At 34.7% G+C, this 12475-nt stretch overlaps 1 protein-coding gene across 17 annotated transcripts in view; it reads right to left on the bottom strand.

Moving 5' to 3' along the window:
- Positions 1-12475, bottom strand: part of LOC105326252 (myoferlin) — a 51482-nt gene that overhangs the window by 22689 nt on the left and 16318 nt on the right. For 10 of the 17 annotated variants that reach the window (XM_066068752.1, XM_066068753.1, XM_066068744.1 and 7 more), the window contains 19 exons: positions 10819-11013; positions 10640-10690; positions 10354-10500; positions 10108-10151; positions 9895-9977; positions 9561-9664; positions 9112-9224; positions 6383-6459; positions 4421-4432; positions 3269-3369; positions 2833-2946; positions 2602-2701; positions 2142-2344; positions 1932-2038; positions 1615-1810; positions 1347-1499; positions 788-931; positions 255-341; positions 34-113 (listed from right to left, as the gene is read on the bottom strand). In XM_066068752.1, the coding sequence (XP_065924824.1) occupies positions 34-113; positions 255-341; positions 788-931; positions 1347-1499; positions 1615-1810; positions 1932-2038; positions 2142-2344; positions 2602-2701; positions 2833-2946; positions 3269-3369; positions 4421-4432; positions 6383-6459; positions 9112-9224; positions 9561-9664; positions 9895-9977; positions 10108-10151; positions 10354-10500; positions 10640-10690; positions 10819-11013 (2111 nt within the window). Of the gene's footprint in view, positions 1-33; positions 114-254; positions 342-787; positions 932-1346; positions 1500-1614; positions 1811-1931; positions 2039-2141; positions 2345-2601; positions 2702-2832; positions 2947-3268; positions 3370-4420; positions 4433-4714; positions 4727-6382; positions 6460-6793; positions 6871-7840; positions 7924-9111; positions 9225-9560; positions 9665-9894; positions 9978-10107; positions 10152-10353; positions 10501-10639; positions 10691-10818; positions 11014-12475 lie in introns of all 17 variants that reach the window. The other 7 variants (XM_066068750.1, XM_066068761.1, XM_066068747.1 and 4 more) reach the window with 6 other exon arrangements.

The following is a 12475-nucleotide window of genomic DNA, read 5'->3' as shown; positions in this document are numbered from 1 at the left end:
TGCTTATATTTGACTAACGTTCGATCCACTCACCTGAGCTCGGGACTGACGTACCAGTCCCCCTCCCATCTCCACCCAGGGGGTGGCTCAAAGCTCTCTTGGGGCAAGCTACACTGTAAATATCAGAATAAAGACACATTAAAGTCATTAAAAGTCATTAAAAACCTTCTGACACATGCAAGTATGAGTATATCATTTAAGCATCACTCAGATAAGATTACCATACAGCAGTTCAATGGCTGTAGGTAGCCTACCTTTCCTTGACTGTCTGACCACTTGGGGCGCCCGAGGGGGCCCTTCTTAGTCCAGCCTACCACAGGTATATTGCATTGGTTCTCATACTGTAAAATATCGTAGAGTGCATTTGTTATTAACACATTATAGAAATTAATCATTATTATAGACTGAAGTCTTTTTCTGATACATGTACTTGTATTACAAATGATCTGATCCAACTTTCTAGAAGTTTCAATGATCTAAATTCTTGTTTTTACCCCTTACACTTCACAATATTGGTTAAGATATTTATCAAAATCAGATTTGATCAAAATTGACTCAGAAAATCAAATATTGATAATATGTTTGCAAAATTTTCCTGAAAATTCTATGCCAAAAGAACAACTCTTTAATAAATATCTGCAGAATCTTTACAAAATCTCTCATAAACTTGTACATATACATATCAAACGTATTTCATTAACACATTTTTTAAACAAATATTCCCGAGACTTGAACAAATTTATGTAATTTAATATTTCGTGAATGACAAGAGACAGGAAGTACTGACGGTTTCTGCATAGACGGCCAGCTCGCCCTCGGTCTGCATGCGGTGCCAGGCGTCGTCCTCGTTAGCCAGTCCCAGCCAGATCTTAGTTCGCAGCATCGCCGGAACCTCACTCACCTTCTCCTTCTCAGCCTTCAAACCCGGAAACTGAAAGTAGATATTGAAAGTACATGTCTGTTCATGCATGTTTTTTTATGAGAAAAAGCTTGGAAATCAATATCAATTAACACAAAGGCCATTAATAAACATGTTACCTAACACTTTTTGCAGAACTTAACATTTTTTAAAACCATCTCATATCTATCACTGCTTTGATAAAAGTCTGTTTTGTTTTGTTTGGATGGGCAGTTTGGAAGCCATTGAAATTAAAAAGTCATTAGTTTTTCTTCTTAATTAGTGCTAGACTTATAAATGTTATATCTCTTTATAAATCTTAATCTCCCCTTTTAACCATAAGAGGTTCACATGAATTTTATAAGGAAGAAATTTTTGAATTTAAAATGATGATGCATTTTATTTTGTAAAATTATTTTCTGTAGCATGACATTTTCTTTAGTTTTACTTTGAGTTGTAGAGTCTGTAGTCGACCACACAGTCTACCGATGTAGTCAGGGTTCTGAGACCACAGAACCTCATTGGCCGGGATTCTGTAGTACGCCAGTCTCTTATCCCCACTGATCATCCAAATCACCACATCAGGCATACTGTTCTGAGGCTAAAATATTAATTACATTCAGTGACAAACATATATATCTCCACACACCTAATGGGCAATAATATCCATTCTTAGACTAATGGAAGTCATTGTCTCTGTGAATGGGTTGACTCACCTCTTTAGCTATATTTTTGAGTATTTGTAAATAATTCTCAACTTCTGCCATTGCCTCCTGTACATCAGTTGCCGATGTTTTCAGTTTAATGACATTGTCAGCGATAGTTTCCAGCTCAAACTCGCGATAATCTCGAGTGAGCCTATCGAGTTCATTACTAACATGTCTTCCTGGAGTTGGTTCAGGCAGCTTTTTCCTGAAAATCAAAGTCAACATCAATTAATCAAATAACTACATAATAAAAACATCATATAAGAAAAGCCCAAAAGTGACCTGTTGGGGCAATGTTCATCTTTGAACTTTAACCTCTGACTGACCTGCAGTCTTGTTCCAGCTGATCCAGCAGTGAGATCAGAAGCTGAGCGAGTTCAGGGGTCGGCAGCTTGGCCTTGATTCCGATTCTCACTTGCTCTATGTTGGCTTCCTACAGAACATAAAGCATTGATTTACATATAAACCCACATTTCTTGCCCAAGTAAACAGCATTTAGGCTCAGGTTTTGTCCCTTCCTTATTTTCCTATCTTACCAGTGTATCTATGATTTTGAGCAGTAAGTTGAGCCCCTCCAGTCTAAAGCTGATGTCCTCCCAGGAGGATTCAACAACAACGCAGGGTTTGGTACCAGACCAGGGCAAGAAATAGTAATGGCAGCCATCAAACACCGCGTTAGTTGGCTGTGTGGTTGATGGGCAGGGGGCTGTGTTCTCATCCAGTTTGTTACCATAGTTACCTGAAAAATTACAATTACTAATTTCATACACCTAAAGACTCAATTTATCAATCGTAAAAAATAAACATGATAAGCATAAGAATTGTGATTGAAATTAGGAAGTTGATTAGTTATAAGGAAATCAATGATTCAGAATTATCAAAAATTCAATCTAACAAGCATGACTGACTTTGATTTATACTGTCCATATATACAGACAACAAGATAAAGATTAATTCATGAGGACAATTATAACAAAGAATTGTGATGCTGCTTACCAATGCTGACTTCAAATTCCACAGGAGCATCTATAGCACTGACCATCGTAGCATTGAGGAATGCAGCATGGAGTTTGTATTTTCTCCGTCTCATGAATTTCTGAGAAGAAAATTCAGGATAATACACAAATCCATGTAAAAAATTTGTTTACAGAGAGAATACAACAGTTCAGCAGCAATTCACAGGTAAGTGGTATTTTTGAGTTGACTGATACAGCCAGGTGGACTTACCTGTACTCGGAGAATGTCATCATTGTTGATGTCTTCCACAGGTACCTCAGGTAACTCGCCCAGGGTCGTCTGTATCTCCACCAAGGCTCTCCCTCTGTAGGCCACACCCTCTCCCTGTCAATCAAAGTGATCCGTGTAACAGCCAGTTTGTGAATCGTAACAAAGATACAAATTATAATCCTTTCTAATTGAATTCTATCTTATAATACTGTGATAAAAATCTGCTAAAGAAATTATAAATATGTTAATAGTTAAGAAAAGATGGGAAAAGTAGAATAACCCAACAGCTTTCCTCATTTCTTAATCCCTGTAAACCTATATTTATCCCATCTCTATATTTATCCATGTTTAGCTTAAGTTACTCACATCCCACCTTTCACTCCAAACCCTGTGATGTGATTTCCTCATTATAATTCAATACTCCACTTATAATTACCTTTCCAAGATTAAGGTCATCGTATTCATCAGGGAGGTCAGAGTATTCCCGAGTTGACCCATAAAAGTTTACAAAACTGGGGCCAAAGGTCGGCAGAAAACCTAAAGGTCATCAAAGTTACTCTCAATAAAGACATCCATTATATTCTGTGTTTTGTTTCAATATCTATGTACCTATTATAGTAATAATGTTATGATATCTAAATTGGATTTTTAAACTGTTTTCCTTTCAATTAAAAGATAAAATTTGAAACTGATAAAAGTTAAAAATATTTATAAAATATGATTAAAACATTCAAAAATACATTAAACATGACATGAACAAATTGATTCATTATATTTTTAATAAAAATCAAGCCTGCACCATCTCTGCCTAATCCCATTCATATTTGTGAGTCACAATCAAACATTCAAATTCCGATGCTACATTCATTTCTTTGTTTAAAATCATCCAATCAAATCAAGTGCATACAGGGAAGCAGATGGCTATAGAGAGGGAGGTGTTATGAGTGTTAGTAACACAGGGAGCAGTTAGTAATTGAAGGAAAGTGGAGGAGCTAGATCAAGTTAGCTGTCATATAGATGTAGATATATGTACTTTAAAAAATAAAACAAACATGAATTCCGGTGATATTAATGTCCATCCTTCAGCAATAATAAGTCAACAGCTGACAATATATATACCATTGCAGTTCAATTAAATTCCATTTTAAAGCTTGTTTGACTTTGATTGATATAAAAATGAAGGCGCCAAAGAAAACTTGAGTAGGCCTAAAAAAAAATATTTGATTTAACCTTAATATACACGTTCACCTGTACTGCTAACGGTTTAAATGAAATTATGGTGTTAGTTTGACTCTCTGGTATGAAACAATTCTCTGTTACTAATTCTTTATGTAAATGGTGGTAGTGTTGTTAACAGAATTTTCAAGTTGCACAAAAATATATCTTAGCAATTATTAGAAATGAACTAATTTCAAGAAATATAGCTGAGGTACTTTTCCCTGAAGGATGGACAGGCTATCGCTACATTCCAGATACACATTTCAAACTGTCATAACAATGGTCTCAATTCTAAGCATCAAAGATTAATTCATTCTGAAAATGCACAATATGATATGCACGGATGCAGGAATTGACCAAAAGATATTACTATCAAATTGGGCTGGAAAAATACAAAACTTTGTTTCAATAAACTTAACCTCATACAGTCTGGTTATAATTTGTTCACCAGGAATAAATTAAGTCATGTAGTATTTTTATAAAAATATATATAAGGCACTATTTGAGAAGTTAATATCATTATGAATAAAAACAAAAATACCACTCTCAAATAAATTCACTGTGCATATTAATTGGGCTGTTACTGTAGCTATTATATATTATCTACCAAAAAAATATGTGCAGCACTATAAAAGGAATCAAAATACATGTACTAGACAATTACCATCCTCAGGGCCTTCAGTAGGAGAAGAAAAGCAAAGCCAATAAATGAATAAGTCCATGTAATTAACTCTCAACATAATTTAATTTAAAAATCAAAACAAAAACAGTATATTGTTTTACCAGGCCCTGTTTGGCAGTGAAAATAAAAATAATTGAATTTTTCTTCCATTATTTTTTAAGTTGGTATTTGGTAAATAAAAATATACAATATTTTACAGATTCCAGTAAATAATATCAACTATGAATGAAGATTAAGAGGCAAAGAAAAATATCATGTGAAACTGTTAAGAATCCATCTAGTGACAATCACTTTTTTTAACAAACTTAAGATAGTACAATTGAAAACATTAGATACAATGTATATTCAAATCACGCTATTAAAATTAGTAACAAAGAAAATCGAAGGAGAGAAGTAAGATGCTGGATAGTTTTTTTACCGGAGAATGTTGAATTCATTCATATTGTTTTAAATAATCCCAATACAAAATAAGTAGGAATTGTAATTAAAACAAATAACGGAATACAGCAAAACTCGAATATAATTAACACGAATATAGAGAATTTACGGCTATAACTAATTCTTATTCAGGTCTCGGCAAAGTTCTTACATAAACCTATCAAAAATTGTCGTTTATAACCTATGAGAGCTTGAAGTACTGTCAGCCAATCATATAAAATGAATTCGCTATAAACGTATATTGAATGATGGCTATCATATTAAAATTTATTCTCTCGTCCCTTGAAATTCACTATAAACGAGTTTTGCTGTGTATCTTTTAAACTTCGCATTGCATACACAAGAAGATTGATTTTAAACATCACAAGTGTTATATACTATACAGAATCTATTATATTTTGTTCCTTTTTTCTGTATCAATCATGCATCATTCTGAAGAATTTTCAGTGTCTTTTTTTCAAGAAAGACGCATTCATATGAATGATAATAATTTCCTAGAAATGATAGCAATCACAAAAAGATTCGAAGACAAAAAAACCAGAATAAAAATGAAAAATAAAAGAAGGAGCTGGTCAAAAGATGGGGAATAATACTTATGATACTCTAAAAATGCTGTATCTAGATAAAAGTATTTGGAAATAAATTTGGGAACCGAAGAAAAGAACTGGTCTTCATTTCTGTGAAAAAGGATTATTATAAACTTGTTTGTTGTACAACTGTCTGAAATACAATTTCAAGTGGGTCTACAGAGCGAAGAGAGCCAAGAGCAGGACACACAAACTGGACATGTCCACATTGGTAAGTATATGTAAGTAATCAGTGAGCTAGTTTTTAATATACAGTGATATGTCAGTTAGTTGGTACGCTTAGTAGGGAAGAAATTGTCCCTTTTTGTTAACAGTTTGTGAGCAGTGTTAATACCTATAACTAATCAAGAATGCATTTATAAGGTTATACACACATCCAGAGAAAAAGGTCAAACTTCAGTCAGATAAACTCTTAAAATCCCTTCTACAAACAAGGAGATCTGACCCCCGTGAATTTCTATCCAGACTAATTAGCACCCCTTCCCTGAAGCAAGGCTAACATCACTCTAGAGTAGATATGGAAGCCTCTAGCCCTATGGAGCCCTGGTTTGTTATGCAAAACTAGTCGAGCTTTCTGACTGAAAGGTTAGAAAAGGAAGCAGACGCTGTGGTCTGAGTTCAATACCAGATCCGGCCGAGGACGAGATGAGCGAGGTAGCCAGGATGTTGGTTCCGATTGTATCGTCGTCGGTAACTCTATCCCTGACACACAAAACAGACGACCAATGAGAAAAGGCAAAAAAAAAGCTACCAGGCTACATTGCTAACACTATTTATAAACTTGCCGATGATTGGTCAGCATAAAACCAACCAATGAAAAACTTGGTGTTAAGGTTTTATTACAATTAACCAATCAGGAAGTTTAGTGCTCTAACAAATTGACCAATAAAACCATTGGTTCAGTGGTAAAACAGTAAAGAGAGGACAGTTCTGGGTGACCAGCAGATTTGTATCATCCACTACAAGATAAAAAAGCAAATTAAAAAACAAGAGATAGCGAGAGAGACTAGGTGCTTAGATTGGAATTGATAATCACCAAATTCTCCTGTGGAACACATGAGAGACAAGGGGAGATAATGTGTCCCCACAATGTCGTCCTCTGTCATCCGATCCCTGAAGGCATTAACCAAACAAACCAGCATTACTAATGCACCTTTTTGTAACACTTTCCATGCAATCTTTATAATTCACTTTTCCATAGACATGTATACAATTATCGGCTGTGTTTTACCTTATCTGCCCTTCTTAATTAAAGCGCGGTGTTATTTTTGAAATGGTAGTTAAGTATATTCAAACAGGGCAAATAAGGTACATGATTCTATAGTCTGGGTGAAATCCTGAAACAGACATGAATATAATGGTAAAATAATACAGCTGTACATCCCTTGTAACCTGAATGGAAGCATTAGATCATTAATCAGTTACAACAGTTATAATTATTATGATGTGTCAGGTGTGGGTATAATGATAGTACACAAGCCCTAAGATCTACCCTGGAAATGACCCAACTACTGTAAACCTACGTAACGCACATCTTCAAAGACCAAAAATATTTTACGCGTTAAAACCATTTTGTTTTTAGTGTGTATTAAAAAATATTGCTTTGGCCATGTGGAATAGCTGGTTGACAGTAGCTGTTAATGAATACACCTAACCTGTCTCAAAAAGCACTGAAAAGCTACATATAAAATTCCAAAGTTCAATCCAATCCCTGACAGGTTAGGTGATGTCTTAATGCCTGGAAGTACATATATGGCAAAGGGCTGTCTATATATATATTCCTGGATATTTCTGTATACATATAAAGGTAAACTAGTTCTGATGAACAAAGAGCCTCTAGGAAATTACCGTAGCTTGAGTGCCTCTGTTATGATCATTAAAGTCATGTGTTATCACGTAGTCTACCCTTATTCCGTTTTTTTTATTTTTGATTTCAATTTTTTGAAATTATACCAACAATTTTTAAATTCCTACAAAAAATTTTTTTGAGAATCATTAACAAAATAAACTCAAGCAGGAAATCCCTTTAGACTGTTTGACAGGAAGCAGACGTTAAGGCATGATATGTCAGCGGAGAACCAACCGTCCTGTCCCTGAGCGGAGGAAGAGATGGTGGGAATGGAGAGAACAGCGGAAGAAATCGTGTCATCCTCGTTAATACGGTCCCTGTTCCCGGCAGGATAAAAAGGAACATTATATCATCAGCACCAAAAGATGTCTAGCCAGATAAAGAATTACCACAGGAGCTTATTCCTCGCTATACGAGGTAAATAATCTTGTATTTTTGTATAATGAAGTAGTATAAACCATAAATTGAAATTTTAATGGGTTTTTTCCCATGATGTGATTGTATTTTGATGTACTTTGGTTACAATTACCAGGGTATAATTCAGGTAGATGCTTTTTGGAAGATTTTCATGAATACCCCTTGCCAACAAATTTAAGTCTTCAATTAATTATAAAACTTGATCTTTCTTCAACATCCATAAAGTTAAATACAGAAAATAAAATTATGACCAACTGAAATTGGCAATCCATGAAAAAAGGGCCTAGAAATTTGAAGAATTTCAAAGTATTTTAAAAATATCAATATATATACATTGGCTCAACTTTTTTGAAAATTATACAAGGTCTTTTTTGGGGGATAATTTTCCAAGGTGGTGATGCAGATGATGGAATAAATGAAAATAATGGTATCATGAATAGACACTGATCAGACAACAAGCTAAAAGCTTACAATGAATTACTTCAGAACTACCATCACTACCAATAACAGTGCAAGTCCACTAAGGAGGTTAGATGGTCAACAAGTTACCCATTACAGATATGTCTCAAAATTTTAGATATGATACTTTTAGCCAAAACTATTTATAAGTAGCGGAAAATTCAAATTTTTTTAATTTTTAAAATTTGAACATTTTCCTTTGTAAAGAGCTCTTCAACTAAAGGAGATGAAAATAGTCCAAACATGGCCAAGCCCATCCAGTCTTTTTAGAATGTGCTTGATCATTCATTAATATACATGTACCGTAATCTAAAAATAAACTATAAAGACATCCACAGGAATACGAAATATAGAACAATCAAAATAATAAGAAATATCATGCAGACGTAGCTTTATAGAATGATCAATCAGCCATGAAATGTTCGGTGAGGATTTGGTTTTTTGTGACCATTCAATTATATCATATACATGTATTCCTGAATAAATCATGATACGGTTCATATAACTACATAAAAAGCTGGTAACAAACAACATATTTAAAGCTAAAAACATTCACAAGGAAAAAATAAAACAAAATTCTGTCATCTAAATTCAATTTTACATAGAGTTGAAACCCTTTAGGGACGTACCAGTCACGGACAATGAACTTGAGGCGTTCACACATCGATGGAAACTGTATCCCGATCTTCAGGATCTGATTCCAGTCAGGATGGTCATTGTTGTACATGATTTTAGACTGCACCTGTAGAACAGAAAAAGATAACATAATTTTGTGTGCAGCTGTATTTATTACACAGATCTGGAACATTAATACAAGCACATGTATCTCTGAAAAACAACTGATTAAATCTATGACATGCACTTCCTTTTCCTATAAAATCATATACAACATTTTTATTTCTGCAAACTTCAAGTCAGTATATCATTAATCTTCTACTGTTTTCTTTAAATCTAATTCACAAGCCCCTCCCATTTTATGATTAAGTCCATTTCTTCATGACCAATTCTCAGCCCTTCCTTTCATTGAAGAGGATTTTTTTCTATGATTTAACCCTTCCTCTTATGATGTAGTAGCTACCTCTTTCCCGGCAAAGCTGAACACGAAGTAAGGGTCCACTAGCTCCTTTTGCTCCTCCCCAATACCAAACACTTTCTTCACCCCCTGCATGAATGCAGAGTCCACTGAAAACAGGAACATGAATTGGTAAACTATCATTGCTATTACCAAACTGCTAGTGATTCCATTTCACTTTATTATTATAATAAATATTGCATATCTGTAACACAAAAATTATATTAAAAATATTAAAAATTTATTTTCTATTTAAACAAATGAACAACTTTTTAAAGGTTTTTATGTTGAAAGTTTGAAACAGAATTCAAATATCAAATAAATAGATATCATCACAAACTTCTAGGAATGTCCTCGGCTCGGTACAGTTTGAGGGTGAAGGTCGCTGGCTGTAACTGGACTCCGGCCGGCCGAAGCAGGTTACTAGGGGAGAAATGAACGCCAGGTAAACATCATGCCGCAAAAATTATAATATACTCATTCATTTTACCAAAAGTCCTGGTTTTAATGTTTTACACATCACACCAAAAAGGGGTTATTTCTTATTTCTTACCTCTCAATGTCATCTGATTCCTCAGAAGCTACAGGTTTAAAGCTCTGAAAATATTAACATTAAAAAAATAATTATATTGTCTTTTCTTGTTTGAACTTGATTTATTGACAAAAGTTGATAACTCACTAATTAATGCTTTCTTTACTTTCACAGATTTTGTATTTAATGTTGATGGGATAGATATCTATGTAGTACCGGTAGATGTTGGGAGTGAGAAGATAGATATATGGTACATAGCCAACTTACCGGTGCCTCATCCCCAGGGCCAATCACACACACGCACACCTTCAGGTAGCCCTTAGCCCCCGACATTGTATCCTCGGGGTCACTCAGCAACAACCACTTGTGGAGGAAGGAATGTCTGGGCTCCAAGTAGACCATGCCCACATCACACTGTCAAATCAAGAGAAGGTAAAGTAAGTACATGTATCACAATGTTAAATTACAAGATAATCCATGATAACAAATGTATCACACTGCCACATTCTGTATAGTCACATCAATGAAGTTAGGTCTCAGTGCTTGTCCTTACCTTAAAGGATCCAATGAGTGAATCAGATCGAAGCTTCTTGGAGTTGAACACCTACAAAATCAAAAATAGTAAACCATCTCTAGAGGCTAGAAAGAGGTCAGGCATACAGGCAAAAATAACATTTCCTACAACTTCAACTGTGAAATAAAAAAATAATAAACTTAAAAAAGCATTCCTACCTTGAACTCTACAAGCTCATCCATCAGATCGGCGGGAGATTTCTTGAAGTTGAAGAAGAACGCTTCGTTCCAGCTCGGGCTGTTAGTGGACTTCTTTACTCGAGTCTGTTTGGTTTGGTTGGCTACGGTTACCTTGGCAACCGGCTGGATGTTGCCACCTTGTAGCTGTCTGGCCTCTAGGACCTTGACCCTAATCTGTTGGTAGATTAATCAGGTTATTGGTAAAATGCATGCATTCAATGGCCTTTTCTTGTGATGTGCTGATGGATGGAGAAGAAAATTTATTAAATGTGTGCCTTCTTAACCATTAGTTTCGCCCAATCTTGAATTTCCCCAGACACAGTTGTGGTTAAAGAAAAATAGTTTGAGACATTGCAATTCGCACAGTTTTAAATTTGCCCACTGACAACCAGGGCGAAAAGGACGAAAATAAAACGGGGGCAAATATTTCCCTGTGTACAGTAAATCCCAGCAATAATGTTAAATGAAATTTGCGTCTATAGCTTTCTTCTTAAAATTACACATAGTAATTTGGCCATTGTTTCTTCTAGGATTCTTGAAACAAACCCCGTACTTGACAGCGATCACAAAATTGATACATACAAACTAATGTAATTACAATAAATTATTTGATTTTTAAATAAGAACAGGGTTATGAAAGTGAGCATTTGCGAAAAAAAAATTGAAATTCCTAAAACATGCTTGTATGTTCAACTGAAGCAATTACCAAGTATACATTGATCATTTTCCAGATGAATAATGTGCAGAAAAACTTGACGTCAATATCTGCTGCAGTTTACAATGTCAGATGTAATTATCTCAGCCAAAAGCTGCTTCAACACGCACAACTTATTTGTATAAAATATAGACATATTTGTATAAAGTATAGATGTAATTACGCCGCTAAATGTCACCCTCCTGAGCCTGCTGGGGCCTTTTTACCATGGTAATGATTTCCTGAATTGAGCTGACATCTGGGCTAGAAATTCGATGGGGGGTGCATTGTTGATGGTAAGGGCCAGGAAAAACATGTGACATTCTGTCACTGTTGAATCATCCCCCTCAATCAATGGGACTCGTAGCGAAATCACCAACAGATGAGCAGAGAACAAGTCATTACATGCCATAATGGTCAACCAAGGCTCCACATCTCTCTACATATACTTATCACCAGTTCAACCCTCAACCTGGTTCCAACACATATTTCATCAATTCTGTTTTTAACTATTGCCTGGGTATTTCATCAATCTACTACGTTAACATTTGAGACAATTTTTAACTGTACTCATTTTGTTTATTCAGTATCTATTTTGCTAAGTGTAACATGGATTTTTTTTAGTGAATACAGAAATACCATTTAAAAATTTGGTTGGGTACTGTAATGAATTCATAATTTTTATAAGGGACAAAAAATTGGCACTCTTTAAATTAAATTTAATTAAATTATCCTCATTTATACAAAATGAATTTTACTTAAATATCATGTTAGTCAACATCAACTTTCTGTTTGTATTGACAAAGAACCTTCAGGGACTTTATAGGTAAAGATTGTTAGATAGAAAATTGACACTGTTCACTCAAATATTCACAATATTTGCTTATAATTTTCAACCCCAAATCTTTTCAGAAGAAAGCTGCAAATATAGGAAAATGGTTT

This window comes from Magallana gigas, chromosome 8, assembly GCF_963853765.1.
Source record: "Magallana gigas chromosome 8, xbMagGiga1.1, whole genome shotgun sequence".
NCBI lineage: Eukaryota > Metazoa > Mollusca > Bivalvia > Ostreida > Ostreidae > Magallana > Magallana gigas.
This window is presented reverse-complemented; position numbering and strand designations above follow the sequence as displayed.